The sequence below is a fragment of the Daucus carota genome, chromosome 5, assembly GCF_001625215.2.
Source record: "Daucus carota subsp. sativus chromosome 5, DH1 v3.0, whole genome shotgun sequence".
Taxonomy (NCBI): domain Eukaryota; kingdom Viridiplantae; phylum Streptophyta; class Magnoliopsida; order Apiales; family Apiaceae; genus Daucus; species Daucus carota.
In genome coordinates, this window is record NC_030385.2 from 10,423,438 (window position 1) to 10,444,740 (window position 21,303).

Below are 21,303 nucleotides of genomic sequence, written 5' to 3' on the forward strand. Positions count from 1 at the left end.
ATCCAAGTATATATTTGGAATTAAGATCCAAATTCATATTCAAGAACGATAATTCAAAATTTAACCGAACCAAAAATAATCCGAGAATTTATTTCAATATAATCAAATCTAAGGACAATTCGAAAACAATCCGAAATATTATATGAATACGACTCAAAATCGATCAATCCGAACAAATTTACCCTAAACAAATATGATATCATCTAAAACTATATATTATCGAACCCAAACATATTTGATTGTACTTAAATTTAAGCTATTTAGGTAATGTTTAGCGTTGCTGTTGACAGCAACAATCGTTTTTTGTTGAAAAACAAACAGAAAATTGTTTGGTAAATCTAAAAGCAGTTTTTGATTAAAAAGCTATTTTTAGAAAAAGCAGCCCCCCATACTTTTGAAAAAAACTACTTTTCAGTTTTTGTAGGAAGCTTATAGATCACTTTCAAATCTCACCAAAAATATTATTTTTTTATATTATAACTTAAGAGTAAAGTTCTATGGAGTACACAAAATATTGGAGTATTGGAGTACAAAGTTGGATAAAATGTAATCTATTCATCTAAATTTCAATTTTTTTTGTTCAATAATATTCGTAAACATTTAATAACCTGCACATTATGTTCTACAACATAAACATTGTAATCAAAAGGTAGAATAATGACTTTTATAAATTACAAGACTCTATGTTCTGCAATATAACTTATAAGCAGAACAATAATGTTAATACTTGTTAAAGTTGAAAGATATTAACGATTGATAGACAATTATGTGCAAGACAACTTATAAATGATAGATTGTATATAAATTTGCATAATCAAATATATTATTTATGATTAAACTAAAAAATTAAGACTTGTACTCCAATACTCCAATGTTTTGTGTACTCCATAGAACTTAACTCCTTAACTTAAAATTAACACATATCAAAAAATTATCAAACAGCAACATCACTTTTTTTTTACCGGCATTTTTTCTGACAGAACGGTAATTTGTAAAAGCATTTCTACACATACCATTAATTAGGGGTGTGCATGGTGCGGTTCCGGACATCAACCGTAACCAAACCGTTAAATGCGGTTCGGTTCGGTTAATCATCATTAACCGTAACCACACCAATTAAAACGGTTTTTCGGTTGCGGGTAACCATTAGTCGGTTGCGGTTTTTTTTCGGTTTTTCTACTGTTGTCCATAATAATTTTTTTTTTAAAAATATAAAATTTTCATAAACATGTACAATATGTTCGGTTACTCATGTTTCCATATATGAGGATATAGGAAACATTACATACTTTCATCTAAAAAAACTTAATACACAATAAAAACTAAAACATACATATTTCAACAAGAAATTAGATGATGTCAAGTCAATATAATTATCCAATATTAACTAATCATAAAATTCAAATAAAAAGTCTTCAAAAAGTATATAAATAAAAAGAATAGAATAGGTTTCATAATAAAATTTGATTAGCAGATTAACAACATAAATATTTCTGCTATGTGGCAAACTACAGTAGTCCTAGTCTTCGAGTAAGCGCTCCTCCAAATATTTGGGCGGCCTTTTAGTTATTTAAGTGACTCAACAAGTGAGTGTCTCTGGACACGAAGCCTCGATATAAACTAAGATGTGAAGTGTAAAAATGATTGAGGTGCTTTATTACTATTATAAATAAATGTATATATATATATATATATATATATTAATAATAGTATATATATTAATAATATATATATATATATATTTCGGTTCGGTTAATTTCGGTGCGGTTTTAGCATAAAACCGAAAATAAAACCGCACCATTAATTTCGGTTTTTTTATTTCGGTTATTTTCGGTTTTATTTTCGGTTTGGTTTTTCGGTTTTTTCAGAGTTTTTTTGCGGTTTCGGTTTTTTCTGCTCACCCCTACCATTAATGAGTCATTTGGTTTTAAGTTATTTAAAAAGTTGAGTTAAGTTCAAGAATAATAAATTGAGAAATAACTTTATATACTATTTATTTTTATATGTTTTTCTTTCATTGTTCGACATATATTTTAATATTTTTATAACTATAATTTCGTAATTATCTTTTAAATTCATTTTCCAAAAAACATTAAAGTATTAATTTTTTTAAGAAAATATTTAAATAATAAATTTATAAAAATAGATTCTAAAAGTATTTAAATGCGTGCCCGGGTCCAATCTATGAAGGGAGGGAGGCAGTAATTTGTAGTTCCATTGTGAGTGCAAAAGCACGTTCCCGTGGTGGGCTTGGAAGTTGATTGAGGCCCATTATCTAGAACAAGTGAAACAGAGTCGAGTTTCGCAGTCCAAAAGTGGGAGTAGTTTTGAAGGCAGTAAATGACGTGTAAACCCGTGTATCTTGGTCGCGGGGCCCCACGCATTGCATCTCAAAAAGTAGTAGTCGCCATATCCACCCTGTCAACCTCCGTACTCGCGTTACCCGGTCACATTTACCGGTACCCGGTCACCTCATCGCGACCTGGTCTGACCCCTTTCGCACGTGCCAAGCATCTATATTCTCTAGCCTAATTTCCCCAGTATATGTATTTCGTACTGTTGTTGAAGACTGTTTGTGTGGTGCAACTAATCAAAAGTTAGAGAGAGAGAGATTTGTGCTGTGTGAATAAAAGCTACAAATTCTGCACTATCTTCAACTTCTTGCACTCTCTACCCAAGACTTGTTTCTTGTCTTGGGTCTCTCTGAGTCTCGACTCTCTCCTCTTGCCTCTATCAATTTATCATGAGGATCAGGAAGCGATTCTCTATGTTATCGACGGCGCCTCCGGTCTCAGATCCACAACTCAACCGCTCAACTCTGGTGCAACAAACATCTTCCCCGTTGCACCCAATTCAAAACATGGGTGGTGGCGCTGATTCCGATCCTGCCGCTCACCGTCTCTCCTCCGATCAAAAACCGGCGACGATGAACAACTCCTTGCACTCCGATAAATTCGAGATCAAGCATAAGGTATGTTTCTGTTTGGTATGCGTCTTTTCACAACTATATAATACTATGTACATAGTAGATAGTATCAATCAATACACAAGTTTTTTGTTTGGTTTTTTTCGATTTGGTTTGTGTAATATAATTGTGCACTTGAATTAAAAAAAATTAAAAAAAAAAGCCCTCTTAGAATTGCACTAGCATTTATATTTGGTTGGGGATGATTTTCAGGAAGAAGGAGAAGAAGAAAATGGAAGCAACAACAATTCCAGGTACAAATAAAATAAAGTAAAAAAGTGTTGTCATGGTCTTCAACTTGTAGATTTATATTAGTGAAAAAGTGAAATACGATAAAATTGTCTATATGCACTTAGTGGAAATATGTTTAAGGTGTAATTTGTATGTATGTAATATGGATTATGATCATCTGCACCATGGATCAACTCTCGTATCTGATCTGAATCTACTTAGAGTTACTCTTTTTGTTTTCCTTTTTACCCAACAAAATAAAAACAAATTTATGTGTCCATGTGGTGCATGTTAGCGTGGGATCAATGCTGGTCCCCAGCTTTATCTATCCAGTTGCGTATATCCTCGTCCCCTCCTCTATGTGTTATACATTGCACTCTCTAGCTATCTTGAGGTTTCAGTAGAATTGCGTATATTCTCGTCCCTCCTGTGTGCCAGAACTCTTGTTTGGATTGATATTTGTGTAAATATTTAGGAAGGAATACAACTTTTTAGCTGTTGGAACGGTTGGAGAGACTCGAGTTTTGCCATCGTTGAGTTCTCATCCAGGTACACAAGAGTACTCATATATTTGCACTACGTATTCTTAGTAAAATGTTTGTTCATTGATAGCATAAGCTGTTTTTCACTGCATTGCGTTGTGTTAATAATTTGCGATTGGACTATATATAGTTGAGGGAAGATGGGATGACGGGGATGAAAAGATACCTTCGAAGAAGAGAAAAGGGGGTGTGGAGGAGGAAGAAACAGTGTTGAAGATGAAGCCGAAGGCCAACAAGAAATTTAGTACTTCAGGCATGCAACAAAATCAAGTTAAAGCGGGCAGTGATGAGAGTAATTCAACCCTGAACAACAATACTGTCAAGAAGATGAACAAGAGAGGCGGTGCAATTATGGAGGGATCACGTTGCAGTCGTGTGAATGGAAGAGGCTGGAGGTGTTGTCAGCAAACACTTGTGGGTTATTCCTTGTGCGAACATCATCTTGGTAAGGGAAGGCTTCGTAGCATTTCAAACGTCAAAGGCCGAAAGACACCTGCTGCTGCTGCTGCTGCTACCATTGCACCTCAGAATGTCACTACTGATAGTTCTATTAATGATAGTACCTCTAAGGCTAATACCACCAATGATAATGAATCGTCCAAGAAATTACCGGTCTCTTTACCAGTAGTGCAATCACCTCGACCTCGAGATCGTAAGAACACAATGTTGTTGGATGGTAGCTGTTATGATGATGATGAGGAGGAGGACAAATATGAAGATGACGACGACGATGATGATTATAACGAGGAAGAGACGAAGAAGCCAGTAGTTGCGAAAAAGAAGAGGATGAAGGTGGGTATGGTGAAAGCTAGATCTTTAAGCAGCTTACTGAACCGAACAAACTAGCTATGCAGAGGTAGAATAACAAGCGACGAGGATATTGTAATGGCATAGAAGCCTGACCAGTGTGTTTTCATGAATTTGAATCCAGTTACTCATATACTATTCGTACGCTTACAATTCGTGAAAAAAGGTACTTGATGTTTTACCATTGTTCTTATTTTGAAGATCGCACATTATATAAATATCTATTTATAACAAAATGAACATGTGTTTAAATCATCAGCCAGCTTCTTTCGATTCATTATGCATGTGCCATTTTTGAGTGGTGAACTGCTATACATGTATAGATCTCTATTTTAAAATTAAAGTCGGCGATTAATCACCAACTAATCCATGTTCTGTAATTTGTCAAACTGATTAAATTTTTGATTATTCAATTAATCATCTGAGTAGTTCATGATCAATTCAATTAATTTTCGATTAATCCTTATTCTGTGATTTCATTGATTAAATCCGATTTCCGCTTTTCCACTACCGGTATAGATCTGTAATGTTTACAAGCCAGCAAGCTGCAAGTTATAGTTTACATACTTGATGCAGTATGTTCTGGTGAATAGCAGAAATGTATTTTGATGACTAATGTGTTTCTCGATCCATCTCCCACCATCTGGTCCTACACACATTTATATTGTTTTTTCTTTGCTTTGATTGTTATATCAAACCTGGCGAGCCATGAATTTATTATGAAAATAGTATAAGCATTTTATTCGTGCCAGTAGAAAATGAATTTAAAGCATGGCCTTATTAAACTAACGCAAGGGATAAAAATATGTTTAATTACTTCTTCAGTACTGCTTCCACATGATACAAGATTATGTTATATTATTATAATATTATGCTAAAACGGTCAAATTGAGGCAAAATTGAATCTGTTTAATATTTAATCAACCGAACAGGCTTCATGGTTGTTGATTCCAGAATGAATAATGACTTGTTCACCCACTCTATGATCAAGGCTTGGGAGGATGAACAGGCAATTACCGGTTTCCTTATTTCTTTGTAACGGTTGACTTATCGTTTACATAGTTTATATGTATTCTTTGGATCTCGGCTCGCGAGCTCGTCCAGCTCGAACTCGTTCAACTTAGCTCGTTAAACGCGTCGAATTCGATTACAAGTTCCGTTCTGTTTAATAGCCAGCTCGACTCGATTCGTGAAATTAAACGAGTTGAGTTTGGGCAAAGGTTTAGGCTTGATTAAGCGTAAAATTATACAACCAGCTCACTCGACTCGTCAAACCGGCTCGTTTAGGTCTGTGCCTTTTACTAAATCCGTCTCTTTCACGCAAGTACTTGGTATTAACATGTATGGGAAGCAAATCGAGTTTAATATAGTCAAATTGATGTTAATCTGTGTTTGATGGGAACATGAGCAAAGTGTCAAGATGGATCAACATCGAAGAGGTCCACAAGGTATCGAGGAATCAATGGCTGTGTGCGCGTTAACAACAAAGAGATGGAGTGGTGGACAGTGCTGTGAGAGTGAGGGGAATGCAACTGCACCCCTCTTAATTATACTAGCGCCCATGACAGCTCCTACATATTTGTTTCCTTGTCATTGTTTATGCAAAAGTTCTCGTTGATGCTCTTTTTCTTTAGTTTTGTTTGTTTCTTTGTTTTTCGCTTAACTTTGTTGTATCGCCATGTTAGTTTCAACTACTGCTCTACTTTAGGCCTGCATTCAATTAATAATGGTATGTTTGTACATTATACTATTAACTTCTATATACCAAGTAGTTGTCACTTTAATTGTTTAGAAGATCTGAAAATCACTTATAAGTTGTTTCGGGTTCTTGAGGGGTCCGAATGAAAATCAAATATTTAGATTTCTGTTGTCAAGAGAAAAGTCATATCCGCGAGACTGAAACTATATTACATTTACGAAGATAACTAGAAAATATCTCACTTTTAATTTGGGCGTGATACAAGCTGGATCGAACTCAAAATAAAAAATTTAAGATTGTGAAATCTCTATTTAGCTCTTGGACGTCTGCAGTACAAGAAGTTCAGTAGCCCACATCCTGTCTTCGCCTGCTATATAGAAATAGATGAAACCATGATCAATTAGTTTATGTTCCTGCGTAAGTTGCACATGCAGGCTAAATAATCTTAAATAATGAAATTACTTACATTATCTGAGGCAGTACTGCGGTACTCTCTGGTAGATGCAGACTTGGCTAGTGTGAAGCCAAAGCCGTTGTTCTTATCTGCGTCGGAGTCCAAATGCAGTAAGATGCGGGAACCAATACTCACTGATGATAGTCTTATTTTCGAATCATTAGATGAATTTCTAGAATGAGGATGACTAATATGAGTGCTTGAACTTCGTTGTTTGGTATGCTTTGGATGATCACCTAATATCTTGTTGATCCCTGGAGTTTCTGTTTCGTTCACTTGTGCTAGTCCCAGCTTGCTAAATCTCTGAGGGGTTGATCCATCTTCACTGGCTAGAAGTGATTTTGCAAAATCTATTGAGAAACAAGCATCACTAAACTGATAGCTTCCACAATAAGGATCCTGTTCGGAGCCTAATAGGCTTGGTTGATCTTGATGAGGCATGTTCCTTTCAACTTCTTCAGCCTCTCCCTTGCCAAGTCCTCGTGTAAGTAATTCCATTAGTTCTTCCTCTTTGTTCAAAGGACTGTGTTCCATAGCCTTAGGAGATCGCAGCTGTGCTCCTTTATTTGTGATAGCACAAGCTATGTGAACATCAAATTCACATAAGCTACAACGATACAGCCAGCCGGTGTAACTAGGCCTATGACATGAATCACATTGGAAATCATATGGTGGCTCGTACTCAAGTTTCAGTACGTGTGGGTGGGTAGGTGTTTTGACAGATAAAGGCACGGCAGAGCACAAGATATGGTAGAAATCTCCACATTTGTCGCAATTATAGTAGAAGCCTGACAAGTTTTCTCCACAAGCTTTGCAGTCGATGGATGATTTGGAATTAGGCGAAGAACTAATCATAGATTGGAGAGTTAAATAATGGTCGGGATCAGCCGGGTGTTGAACTGTCTTAGGCATGTTGTGACATAGTTGGTGAAGGTAGAAGGGACATTTCTTGCACTTGTAGTAGTACTTGCCTGCAAATATAGTCTGATTGCAACCAAAGCAGGCAGTGGCTTTCGTCGAAACCGAATTGGTGAGTTCAAGTGGATGCTCATGGCTGAAATGGTGTGATAGAAGAACCTCTTCTTTTGGCTTCCCCATCACTTGGATTATCTACAATACGAATAGTGTTATATATGGGAGCATAGACCTTGGATACTACAGGAAACACGAGAGGCTTCTGGTCCGAATGGCACAAGAGAGACAAATGTTACATTGCCAAGAGACGACGGACGAAATAAATTACTGCTGGAAATGTAAGTACATGTAGAGCTGAGATTGTAGAGACAAACGGCAAGAGAATCAAATCATGTACTAATTTTTTAGTGAAACACAAGGTTGTGAGCTCAAGGGAAAGCGATTGTTTTGTTGACATTCGGCAGGGTTGTCCAAAGACAAAGCATCGTTAGAACATGTGGCTTTCTGTTTTATGTTAAGTCCGTCTTTATTTGTCTGGATTTCATTGTCATATTAGATATGAAATCATAGTTGCACACTCATTTTAAATGGAGACGGGGAATTATAACCCGATGTTGGGCAAGCTGGAAGAAAGAGTCAAATGCTATCTGCTGTAAGATTGATATTTACAAATAACATCGCCGGGGCTCGGTACGAAAGGTTAAATTATGAATTACTTGATTTTTTGATAAATTATTTATAGGTTTTTGCTATATCACTGCTGATTTCTAAAATTTTCTTAGGAAGCAAAAATCAAAGGAAAGCAAGCCAACGTTGCAATGATATTTCTGTTACCAACACTAGCTTTTGAATGCATTATGGTTGATATCTTATTATCTTCTGATTAAAAATAAAAAACTCACGTTAATCGCTCTATAATATCATGCCAGCTCAATTTTTTGTTTATGATTACAGCACAAAGTCATGTGGAATATTATGCGGCCGTTTATGTCAGATTAAAATAAATGTTTCTTTTTTAGAACAAAGAAGTGAAGTAGAATTTAGAAGCAAATTAAGACTTATAAGCGATTAAAGTGTTTGGGAAAGAAGTAAAACTCATCAAACAAAAATTAGTATTCTCAATTTTTTATAAAAACTTCTTGATTTTTTACCAAACGATATAAATAGGTGTTTCTAACTCATAAATCCAGAAGCCGGACTTTTAAGCCCGCCCAAACAACTCTTATATCACATTACCTCAACATTTCCCGTCAACAATCATTTCACAAATATCAACAAAATATCGTCCAAACCCATTTCACTTTAAATCATATAAGCACATTTTTTTACGATTATCATATACACACATTTTATTGAGTCATATACTTTCAAACATATTTCTATAAGATTTTTCTTATTCCTAAGTATTAGTCCCAAGTAGACTAATAGGGGGTTGAATATGTACTTACCAAATTGTTCGTTTAAATTTGATTTATGGAATAGTTTTGTTTATGTTCGCTCTTAACTGTAATTAAACAACAAGACAAGTTCCAGAAATAATCGTATTAATTAAATTCTCGAGAGATGCTACAAATCCAACAATAATGTCGGCTACAATACAATAATAAAAAAGAGAGAGAAAGGCTTGCTGCACAGAAGAACGAGACAAAGTCTGAAAGACGTAAGAAGCCTCTCAGGCCCAAGAAGAAGAAGGGCATTATAATTAAGGAAACAGATAGCTCAGAGATCAATAAGACAAGGACAAGATTTCAAGCAATCTCTGAAGCTGATCTGGAAACAAAAGAAAAGTAAAGAAAAAATTGATGAGCCATCAATACTTCCCGTCAATATTGTACATTTATATCCAAAGGTAAGAGTTAACTCTTCTATGCAAGTTATACACAATTATGATGACATTTCTATATAGAAAGAAGAATTGGTAGATAATCACTAAGAAAAGAAAGAGACTTGAAGAGTTTGATGCTAGAGACAAATTCTGATAAGTTAGCCTTTGAAATTACTCATGTTAACAAAATTCAAAAGACTTAAGTCTCAGAAAACACAAACTCTGAAGATCTCAATAAAATAGCCTCTGACACTACTCAAGTTGTTACAGCTCCTGCAACCTCTAACACTACTCATGCTGATTTGGATTCTCTGACTCTTGAGCAAAAGAGGAAACTTCTCTTCAGAAAACCAGCTCGTATCAGAGAAAATATAATCTTGCAAGATTTTATGACTTTTCAATCTAAAGGAAGGCAAGCTGGTAACAAAGAGGGGATTGGTTCAAAAAAATCTAGGTCATACACCAAACGACATGTGGTCATAAGAGATCCATTTTCTCTGACTGACAAAACTAATGAACAGATAACTCTAAAGCATCTGAAGAGAGTGGAATTTGTTCAATTTTTGATAGACTCTTATGATGGTGATAAATATAAATATAAGATGACTTATTTTATGGAGAATGGAGTTGTGTACAAGCTTTCAGATGTTGATGTTCTTAACAAAACATGAAATGAGTTGGAGCACATATTATATCTCTTGGAGGTGAAGAATGAAGCTACTTATAAATGATATCAAGAAGGCTATATATGTTGGACAAAAAAAATCCTTTAAGAGTAAAGACTGATGATGTGTACATTCCTAAGTACATATTAGATGCTGGTCTAGAAGTTGAGATGATGAGAAAAAGTGCTAGACTGCAAACCATTCTTGATACATATCACTTAGTTTTCAATGAAGAGGCACAAAGGCCTTGACTCATCAGACTGGGAGAGAGCATGAGTAGAAACAAGATAAACTATCTAAGGGCTACCATCTATTAAACATATGGGGATGGTCCAGTGCTAAGGTTGATTAAAGCTAACATGGTTCAAACTCTGGTTGCTGAAAGAAGATTGCTGACAGACTAGTAGACTACATCAACAAAGTCCCTAGACACAAACAGATAGAGTAAAAATTTGGTAGCTGAAGTTAGGGGTGAGCAAAAAACCGAATAAATATAAAACATGAAACCGAAACAGCTAAAAACTGCTAAAAATCAAACCATATAAAATCTTACCGAAACTGAAAAATTAAAAACCGAAACCGATTGTTCGGTTCCGGTTATAGCTAGGTTCCGATCTGAAAAAACCGAATCGGTCCAATTTTTAAAACAAATATTATTTATAATTTATATAAAATTTCAAATTAAAAATTATAAATTACTTGTATTTCAAATATTAAAAGTTTTAATATCTGCCTACTACTTTTATTCTAATCTGCCTACTAGATAAAAAATTAAGAATTTAAATTTTTAATTTTTTATCCGTTATTATTATTGATATAACCTTAATAAATATTTCAAAATTAAAATAGTAAAAAATTAGAATAGAATTTATAGTGTTTTTTAATTTATATTGTTTTTTTATAAGAAGAAATTGAATTTTCCCCACCCCAAAGTCGCCCTTGTCTGGGGCGGACACAACACTTAACATCAAGTGTATCCGCCAGGTAGGAGCCGAACACAAAATTTTAAAATTTTCCTCACTTTTGTGTCTGTATGGGCAGTTTGAAAATTTATCCCAGCGTGTTGTGTCCGTTCGAGCCCAAGAAAAGTGAATTTTTGGATGGTCAGAATTGTAAAGATTTGTTTGGGTTGGTTATGAATGTGAAGGAGCCCCGCTATCTACGATTCAGTGTCTCGGATTGATCCTGAAAGCGTCACTAAAAAATGAAGCATGTCCCAGAATTTATGGTTTATAGGTTCTATTTGCGAAGCTGCTGTTGCTCATTAGTTATAGCTGTCGAGGATCATATTTTCATTTTCATCGCCTCACAAGGGATACCCCTAGTTATTTGTAGCTCATTTTCTTGTCTGTAAATTAGCAAAGAAAACAATTTCAACATGTCCATTTAGTGAGCAGAGTCGAAAGTAATATCATCCAACAATATAATTTCGTCTATAAAAAGATTTGAATGTTCCAAAATTTGACTCGTTCTTTCTTAGTCTGGTTTATTTTCATAACAAAGTAAGATGCTAAACCAATTATATCATTCCTAATTGTAGTCTATCATTTTGTCATGTCAACGTTATTATACAGACCTCTTGAAGTTTTGTTTTTATTTATGTAAACGAAAATATATTATATCCCCTCCCTAGTCAATAATGTAGAGTTGTAAACGTCTGACTTTGCACATCAAGAACTAAAGAATTTGCATTCTACATTGACTTTATTCATATTAATCAAACTGGAATTACCAAATTGCAAACATAAATTACATCACAAAGTTTCCAAGTCTCAACAGGCTCCTACACAATGGAATACTCACACTTCAGCCACCATCACAAGCTGAAGATCCACCAAGTGACAGAAGGCCAAACCATCCGTTGCTCTGGCTGCGAAAAGCTCTGCCACAGCACCGTCTACGCGTGCTGGCAGTGCAACTACTTTCTCCATGACCATTGTGCTAGCGCTGCGCGTTACATAAAAAAACATCCATCAGATGCTCAGCACCCTCTTGTTCTCATCCCGAAGCCAACTTACTGCAGCGGATCATTCATATGTAATGCTTGTGGAGAGACCGGGAGCTCATTTTCTTATTGTTGCGTGCTTTGTGAGATTGATCTTCATGTGCATTGTGCTTTCTTGCCTCTTAGGGTCAGCCATAAGTCCCACCAACATGAGCTCAAGTTGTATCTTGGTGTTATAAATAAGAAGGATGAAGTTCCTGATGAGTTTTGTAAGATCTGTAGCAAGGTGTTGAGCCTTAGGAATTTTTGTTATTATTGTCTTGACTGTGAATTTGGTGTGCACACTTTTTGTGCAACCAATGAGGTCAAACCAGAGTTGTACGTGGTTGATGATTCGGTGGCTAATACTGAGGCAACGTCGTCTAATACACAGGCTGCTGCGGTGAATGAACCAACTGCAGAAGAGGTGATTGTAGAGTTGTATAATCTTCAACTTCAAATGCAGATGGCTCAGGGACTTGCTCAGATGATGGCCTCGTTTAATCCAAGTCTAAGTTGATTGGAATTATTTTGAATCAATTTCTGTGATGATTAATAAATGTTGTTCATTGCTTGTTTTTTCTGTGCATCTGTCAGTTCAGTCAGGTCTAATTTTAAGCTGGATTTCAGCTTAAGAAATTGGATTCTGTAATTATGAAAAGGAAAAAAAGTTGGTTTACTGTACTTTTCATTAAATCATGTCTAAGGCATTCAAAATTAACTTAGTCATATGAATAAGAATATGAATGTGACTATATATAAATTAGACCTCACAAGCAATCAGTAAGAGTTGCTCATCTTTTCATAGAGCAGGCATGGACCTAAACTGGATAGAATGACATTGGACAACTTAATTTAGCAATCAGTAAGCACCAAGCAGCTCACTTGTTTTCAAATGTTTACCATACGACTCTTGACTTTTGCGTGTGCATATTCAACTTGCCCAGTATGTGTATTCATTGACTTTTTTCTAATAATCGGAGCCTTAATCACACTGAGTTGATTCAAACTTTGTACTAATCAAGTTTGCTTCGTTATAACAATACTCTGAAGTTGATTCGACCTCAAAAATATGTGTTGAGAATTAGCGGTTAACGGTTAGCTGTTAGTGGGTTGAATTAGATGTCTTCACTAACTAATTGAAATAGATGTTTTGACTAGCGGGCTGAATTACCGGTTTTTTGTAAAATTGTTTGGTAAATAACTGTTTGATTAGTTTTTTGTGACACATACCAAAATCTCCAACCCAAAAGGCTCCTCAAAGTAGCTTTTTAAACTCATACCTCTATTTCATCCGCTAACTATCAAACAATAGCATTAGCAGATTGAAATGGTCAAACCTCTAAAACACCCCAAATATCTAATTTTACCTCAAACCTCTAATTTCTAAACACGGTCATATTAAGGTTTGCTAGCTGTTTGCTAACAGATTATCATATTTGCACAAAAACCTACATGCGAGCACAGGAGCCGGCCATTCGGGCCGAACCGGTTGAACCGGCACGCCCTGAACCGCGTTTGGAATCGCCCGGAACCGTGTCAATGCGGGCCGGTTCGAAACCGGCACGACTCGTTGCTACACACGGGGCGAATACGGGTTGAAATTTGGTGGAACCGAACCGAAACCGTTGGAACCGCGCGGAACCGGCTCGTTCGAACCGTGAAACCGCGGAACCGGCTAGCCCGAACCGAATCCGCTGTCTTCTCTTACAGTCACATGTGTTACTGTGTAGTACTATTATCTTATTAATATTATTTTGTCTAAGTTTTTAAATTTTGTCAATTTTATTGCATTTTAGTTTTTAAATTTAGTTGTTTTTTTCCGTTTTAGCTTTTAGATTTAATTTAATTTTGTTTTTTTTGATTTTGAATTAGAAATTAATTACCTTGCGTTTACAATTTATTAGTTTTCAAGTTTACTAAAAAAAATATTTATTAGTTTACAGTTTATTAATTAGTTACATAATAATACTTAACAAAAATAATTTCCAAAACTAATATCATATAAAACAATTTTATTATTGAATTTTTAAAATTTAAGAATTAATGAAATTTAAACCTGTTACTATAAAACTAAATAAAGTAAAAAGAATGTGATAAAAAAATAAACTAAAAAAGAAAAAAAAAAACATAAAACACACGCACGCACGCTGTTACACACACAGTCACAGATACAACTTACAAGTAGTCAAGTACACGAGCAGATTGATATCACCCGCCGCATGCTGAACCGTCAAATGCGCGAACCGTGAACCACGAATCCGTATTAACCGTGTAAACCGTAAAACCGCCTAACCCATGTGAACCGTATAACACGGTTACGACTTTCATTTTCTTCAGCCCGGCCCGGCACGGACCGGACCGCCAGTCTTGGCGTGCCAGTTACGGTTTCACTGGCGACGGTTTGGAAACCGCCTGAACCGGCCCGAACCGCCCCGGCCCGCCCGAATGGCCGGCTCTTTGATGTCTAGACGACTGACTTTTGGCAGTCATGCAGCTGAAAGAATCTACAGCACACTACAACGGAACTACAATAATCATGGTCTCTGTACTCGCCCATTCTTTCGTTTACATTTCTCAATACATTTTAAATTAGTTCCCCCGTTTATACACATTACATTATCCATCACGAAGTTTCAAGTCTCTACTGTGCTTTGCAATTTTAACTTGATAGACAATGGATTACAAGGACTTCAGCCACAAGCACAACTTAAAGAACCACCGACTGACAGAAGGCCAAACCGTCAGCTGCTCCCGCTGTGAAAGGCTCTGCCACAACAATGTATATGCATGTTTGCAGTGCAACTACTTTCTCCATGACTATTGTGCCAATGCTGTGCGTTACATAAAAAATCATCTATCCGACACCCAGCACCCTCTTGTTCTCATCCCGAAACCAACTTACTGCAGCGGATCATTCATCTGTAACGCTTGTGGAGAAACTGGGAGTTCATTTTCATACTGCTGCGTGCTTTGTGGGATTGTAAACTTACTGCGTGCTTTGTGAGTTTGAACTGATTCAATATTTCTTAAATTAATTGCTGTAATAATCAATAACACTAGTCTGCACCGTTGATCAGATCAAATCTTGAGCTTGCATTGTTTACAATGTAAATTTATTTGAATTCGTTTGTTGATGTTCATTCTTCTAACAAAATCTGATTATGCCTATTTATGCATCTTCAATGTTCTTTCTCACTAATCAAAAACATGCATCTCATGCGCAAGCATTACTTGCATCTAGAATTATACAACACTTGTTAACAAGTCAATTGAATGATCAAGTAAGCATTTAACTTAATTTGAGCTCTCTAAATTGCCAAACTATAGAAATACCTTGTCACTGAAGGAAAATGCTAGGTATCCCAAAAAGTATTATCAAATTCTCTTATATGCATATCAACTGTCTTATACGTCATTTGGGAATAGAATTTAGGATAAGTAGGACTACTCATCACGGAAAAGATTAATGAGAAAGTAACTCATTGAGATGCATCACCAATTGACTTTTGACTATGGTGCATCTCCCACTTGGCCACTATATCGACTGGTTGACTTTTACCTAATCAGATTACAAGTCAACCCATTGGTTTCTTCCATGATCCATCCTCGAAATTGCCCTTTCTTGGAAGTGCTTGATTAAACCAGAACTAGTTGGCTTATGCACAGCTAATTCTTTCAATTGTTTAGATAAGAATCTTTACATTTGACTTTACGCCTTTTGTTATCACAATCCCATAGAATTTTATTCTGAAAGGATTTATATATATGCTTCCTATCCACACCTAAAAATCGCGCACAAGAAAGGAAACAAGTTTGTTTGAGAGATTAATGGAGTATAAACACTTTAGCCATGATCATAATCTAATATTTCATCAAGTTCAGCAGGGCCAGAACATACGATGCTCTGGTTGCGAATCAGACTGCAGCTCAGGATTCGTTTACGCTTGCTTCCACTGCAGTTTTTTCCTCCACGAGCACTGTGGCAATGCTAATCGCCATATAATGCACCCTGCAGATGTCACGCACCCGCTCATTTTGTTCCCATCCCCGACATACGAATCCGGTTCATTTTTATGTGACGCTTGTGGCAAAGCAGGAAGTGCATTTTCTTATTGCTGTGCAGTGTGTCAGGTGGATCTTCATGTACAATGTGCTTTTATGCCGTTGAAGATAACTCACAGGTGCCATCGACATGAGCTTAAGCTCTCTACTGGCAACCCGGATCGTGCTGGACGGGAAATTTGCAACATTTGTACCACACAGTTGGACTCTAAGCACTGGAGCTACTATTGTGCTGAATGTGATTTTGGGGTACACACATTTTGTGGCACCAACGAGGTGAAGCCTGCCTTGTTTGTGGATGCCTCGTAGGATTTGCGGAGGCCTATTATTGTGAAGGAAACAAATGATGATGATACTTATATGCAAATGATCTTAATAACTTATGTTTAGAATTTCAAGATCTGAATATATTGATTTGTTGAATGTGTTTCTACCGTTAATAGTCCCAGCAAGGAGATCTGTAATCGATATTCTGTAACAAATAATGATTCTCATCCGTGATAACCAGTAATTTAGTCACAGAACTTCAGCAAATATGTGTGTGTGTTTTCAAAGTTTCAGATTCTATGAGTCACAGCAGAAACAAAAAGATGTCGGAAATATATTATAACCCCAGGGCAGAGTCACGGGAAAAGAAGAACATACATTTCGTCTATGAGGCCGGATTTCACATATTAAAGCTTGACAACCTGCAGCTTATAATCCCATAACACATGAACAAGCTACCCTAAACTCATTCAAATTTCACATGATGTCGTTAAAACTTGAGTTGCCATAACACCGCTAGGGGCTATTGGGTCTATCTCAACCCAAAAAGCTAGGTGACGACTTCCATCACACTTATTGATCATCACTCTGTTTACTCGCTAGTTATGTGCAACAACCAAGGTCATAGACCCCCTTCCACCAAATAATTCAAGAATTCCGTTTAGGATGTTCTGGAATAAAATCAGGGAGATCATGTTCTCTTCTTTAAGAGGAGTTGGCATTTCCATCAGTCTGTACAATGTTGAACCTTGATGGCCCAATGGTGTCGATGCCCCCTCGTACAGAGAGTTGAGGCGCATGCATACTTCTCTCCAACAACCCATTGTCCATGAAGATCACAACAACAGTGATATCATCATGGAAGAAACGCCTCACCCCTTTCTGTAATTTTTTAAGATCATCGTACCTCATCTGTCTTTTCCGAGCTGCTTCATGCAAAGCTGTTGTAAGAAGTCTGCTTGCAATGCCCTAAATTAATAATAAAAATCAATATACATTTACAACACTAATAGTTAAGCATATGAACATGAATTTAATACAAACAGCATGAGATAGAGTGAAACATACTGCTCTGGGATTATTGTGTACAATTTCAGCTGCCTCCTGATTTGACATGTGTTCCCAAAGGCCATCAGATGCAAATATAATGAATTTGTCATTGGGTTGTAACTCTCTAGTACAGATAGATGGGTCTGATCTTAGTACTGGACTGCGAATAGGCTCAGGAAGGTGGAAGCGCGGGAATGATGGATCCAGGGAGAATTCTGGCCTTTTTAAGTAAGCATCTCCAATGGATCTAGATACCTGATACCAGTTGCCCAACATACCAAATACGCAGTTGTCAGTTGCTAAAAATGAGGCAATATGAAAAATTCAAATACGATTTTAGAATGTAAGAAGGGAAAAAAGTATGATTGATTACTACGATGAGAAGGGAAAAATATTCATGTGCATCAAAATTTATATTCTTTAAAATCAATTAGTTACAAGACAAGCCTCTGAAACCTAATCTGTAGTTGAAAGAAGTTAAAGGTTGATCTCTGGGAGCTACAAATTTTTCATTGTTAAACTGGCCTTCTAGTATTCTAGAAAATTAAAGTTTCTCCCCACAACTCCATTTTAATAGAGGGAACCTTTTGAACAGCTGCTTGCAAAAATGTGTCAATTGTATGATGGAGGAAAAAATGGGTGGTTAGATTAACATTTCGTGCAATAACATTTAATTCAAGTAAACTGAGAATCAGCTAAAAAATGATATCCAAGTGAACCTGAATGATTCCCTTTATGCGCCACACGCCATGCTTCATAACTAATATATGAGAATCCTCAGGATGTGCTGAAATGAGTTCATTCCTAACCTCCTCCGTGCTAGCATTATGATCCCTAGTCAACTGCTCTGCAACAATTTTATTAGATCTAGATACAGAACCGATAACAGCTCTGGAATCACCCAGATTAGCTATATATAATATTCCCTTCCAAATAACTCCCACCAAACAGCAAGAACCAATTGATGCCATTAAAGGTTTTATTTCAATTGTCCTTCGCACAAGAGAGAGAAATCCATCTTCAGTGGCGGAAAATGCATTCCTCAGGTTGTCTTCTGATATTGTTCCATTTTCTCGTGCAATAGCTGAAATAACCAAACATGCTTCAAATGAGTCGAAATCAATAACTCTCTTCTATTGAACAACTGTTGATACCCTCTTAAAAAAACAATGTCAAAATTAACCACCTGTATATTTTCAAAGTTTGTGAGGGCACTTATATAATATTGTAAAATTTAGAGTCGTGAAAACATGTAAAAAAAATTTAGGGGGGACACATGTCCCCCATGCCTCTTACTAGATCCGCCTCTGTACATATCTGCTATTTTTTTTTAGAACAGACACAGTAGATGATATTGTATCAAAGTCCAAGGAAGAAGAGGCCTTACTCATTAGATGAAGAAACAAGTGATCACGAATGAAACGGGATGCTTCAGGGCCGCCATGACCATCATAAACTCCAACAAAAGTGGCCATTTGGCCAGTCTCAACCTGACTGTGATCCTCGATAACCTCATTGGCCTGTACTATGGCGTACGACAGCTCGCCATAAAAGTGTTTTTCAAGGTCTTTGCACCATAGAAGAGGGTCTGCCAGAACGCTAGCATCATCATTATCATCAGTATTATGACTACTATTGTTACTGTTACCATTACTATCCTTGTTCATACGGGCATATTGACTCACCGGTCGCCAACAAGCCATTACTATCCTTCCCAACCAAGAAAACATCCCTCATTTCCTACCTCAACAAGCCCATATAAACTATCAACAACGACACCATATGAATACCTCAAATATTAGATTTAAGTATAAAACCAGTTCAATTGCAGAGTTCTGGACTTCAAGGATCAGAACAGAGGATTATTGAGAAACCAAAACTCATGCAAAAGCAGATAAAGTGCTTATGCAGAGAGACGGAAACTTTATACGACAAATAAATTGATTTCCGTAACAAACTTGGTTTTTATTAAGATATTTTTATAAATTATAGGCTACACAAAGGGAGAAGAACGTAATACAATTTGCTTACAAGCTGGATACAGTAGAAATTTTAGATACAAGACAGAAAAAGTTGAGATGATATGTAATGTAGATGTAGAAGAGATAAGGAAGATGCAGACCCGTATATATAGAAGAAAAAACTCAGATAAAATTTTGCAGAGGGGTTTTTTTTTTTTTTTTTTTTGGTAGGGAGAGTACGGCTAGCAGAGCTGGCATACTGGTGAGAGGCCGCATGACAACAAATTATTTATTGCCGAGGCTGTTAAATTACAATGTTCTGCGGAAAAGGTATTTTTGTAGCACACCAGATATTTAGAAGAATTGCATTATATCAGAGCTGGAGCTAGAAGTATTTAAGTTCAATTCAAAAATTGACGATTGTGATGTACTCTTCAACCTAGAAATGAGTTTTCGAATTATAGGAGTGGAAGATTATAATAGTCCTTCGAAAAAAACTTTTCTTAGAAATGAGAACCGATAAATAAAAGTTATTTGTATTATCATTTATGTTTGTTTCAGTTATATTAGAACAGCAAACAAAATATATTGAATGTGCGATAAATTATGCATTTTTTTAAAATTGCATCAATACAAGAATCTCAAATGTTTAGCTGAAATTTCAACAATTTGATTAAATTTGTCAAATCTCCCAGGACATATAGCTTGACTCAGGGACGGATTTAGGGGGCAGTGGGGGTACTTGCCCCCTTTGACCCCATAATATAGATATATTTCTACTACCGTTCTCACTAAATTGTTTATTTGCCCCATGGTTGAGTTGTTTTATGTTAACCAAGTATTAATTTAACCAACCATTTTATCCGACTTTGCTCAGGATGCTTTATATAACAGTGTAGTGTCCTTTTAGTAAAACTTACGAGGTGAGTGATATAGAGTGAAGCATAGACTGAAAGAGCATTGAAATATAACTATAAGTAGTGAACCCCTCGTATTAAAACCTGCGGTGAGAAGAACATGTTATTAGACCTGAGGTGATGATATGTGGATTGGGACAATGAAATGAAATGAGAAGTGATAAAGAAAAAACAGGAGGAAAATGAAAAGAGAGAAGATAAGGGGTTCCTTACAGTTCACGTAAACTCCGAGAAGATGGGGAAAAAGAGGTTTTCGTTTCAAATAGTCACACTTTATTCACCACTTTTTCTTTCTTTTAATTTGTTGGTGTGAACCAACCAGATCAACACGGGGGGAAATGGACCATTTCTCTTGTAATAGTATTACTTGTCCTTCCCTCAGTACCTGCTAGTACAAAGCAGCTGCTTTTTAGCTACCACCGCCATGAAGCAGCTTACATAATTAATTCATTGGTCGGGGCTGACGTTACTTCGGTGACTGAAATATTTCATAAAAAAATCTCAGGGACGTTCGCATTGTGAGTGAGAATGAGAATCGGGAATGAGGATGAAGGTTATGGGAATGAGGGGTATGGCGTATGGGAATGGGTGTCCTAATTAGGAAGTGCAGAGAATGATTTATCCTCCAAATGAGATTGTTGTTCCTATTCCATGTCACAACTTTGCTAATCCAAACATCAATATATGGATTTGAGGTTCCGATTCTTGTTGACTAGACTTACTAACCATGAACCAAACGTTTGTGTAGATATGTATTTCAATCTGGGCTGTGCATAAATCTTTCACTACATTAATCTGAAATGAGCACTTTTTGCTTTGAACTTGAATTTCTTAGGTCCAAAAACGTATATTGTAATACTCTATCACCTCCTAATTTTTGTCATCCACACAAAAGTGCACTTTAGGTTGATGGTAACCAGCAATAGTTTCATGCCTAAAGAAAGGGAAAAGGTTGC

At 36.3% G+C, this 21,303-nt stretch overlaps 4 protein-coding genes across 5 annotated transcripts; 2 read left to right on the top strand and 2 right to left on the bottom strand.

The window, feature by feature from the left end:
- The first annotated feature begins 2,542 nt into the window (after window positions 1–2,542).
- Window positions 2,543–4,726, top strand: LOC108220368 (uncharacterized). Its single transcript, XM_017394112.2, has 4 exons — window positions 2,543–2,971; window positions 3,179–3,219; window positions 3,672–3,745; window positions 3,869–4,726. The coding sequence occupies exons 1-4, from the start codon at window positions 2,744–2,746 to the stop codon at window positions 4,582–4,584; spliced, it is 1,059 nt and encodes a 352-aa protein (XP_017249601.1). The 5' UTR covers window positions 2,543–2,743; the 3' UTR covers window positions 4,585–4,726.
- A 1,661-nt stretch (window positions 4,727–6,387) lies between these two features.
- On the bottom strand, window positions 6,388–8,048 carry LOC108222505 (uncharacterized). Of its 2 annotated transcripts, none has more exons than XM_017396426.2 (2): window positions 6,711–8,048; window positions 6,388–6,614 (listed from the first exon to the last, which is right to left on the bottom strand). In XM_017396426.2, the coding sequence occupies exons 1-2, from the start codon at window positions 7,794–7,796 to the stop codon at window positions 6,552–6,554; spliced, it is 1,149 nt and encodes a 382-aa protein (XP_017251915.1). In that variant the 5' UTR covers window positions 7,797–8,048; the 3' UTR covers window positions 6,388–6,551. The 2 variants fall into 2 exon arrangements, with proteins under 2 accessions (XP_017251915.1, XP_017251916.1); XM_017396427.2 differs by having other exon boundaries at window positions 6,388–6,611; window positions 6,711–8,047.
- Window positions 8,049–11,893: 3,845 nt separating this feature from the next.
- On the top strand, window positions 11,894–12,607 carry LOC108222509 (protein VACUOLELESS GAMETOPHYTES). Its single transcript, XM_017396430.2, has one exon. The coding sequence runs from the start codon at window positions 11,894–11,896 to the stop codon at window positions 12,605–12,607; it is 714 nt and encodes a 237-aa protein (XP_017251919.1).
- A 4,124-nt stretch (window positions 12,608–16,731) lies between these two features.
- On the bottom strand, window positions 16,732–19,593 carry LOC108220832 (probable protein phosphatase 2C 25). The gene is made up of 4 exons (XM_017394697.2): window positions 18,857–19,593; window positions 18,189–18,553; window positions 17,488–17,724; window positions 16,732–17,388 (listed from the first exon to the last, which is right to left on the bottom strand). Exons 1-4 carry the CDS (start codon window positions 19,197–19,199, stop codon window positions 17,125–17,127), a joined length of 1,209 nt encoding a protein of 402 aa, XP_017250186.1. The 5' UTR covers window positions 19,200–19,593; the 3' UTR covers window positions 16,732–17,124.
- Window positions 19,594–21,303: the final 1,710 nt, after the last annotated feature.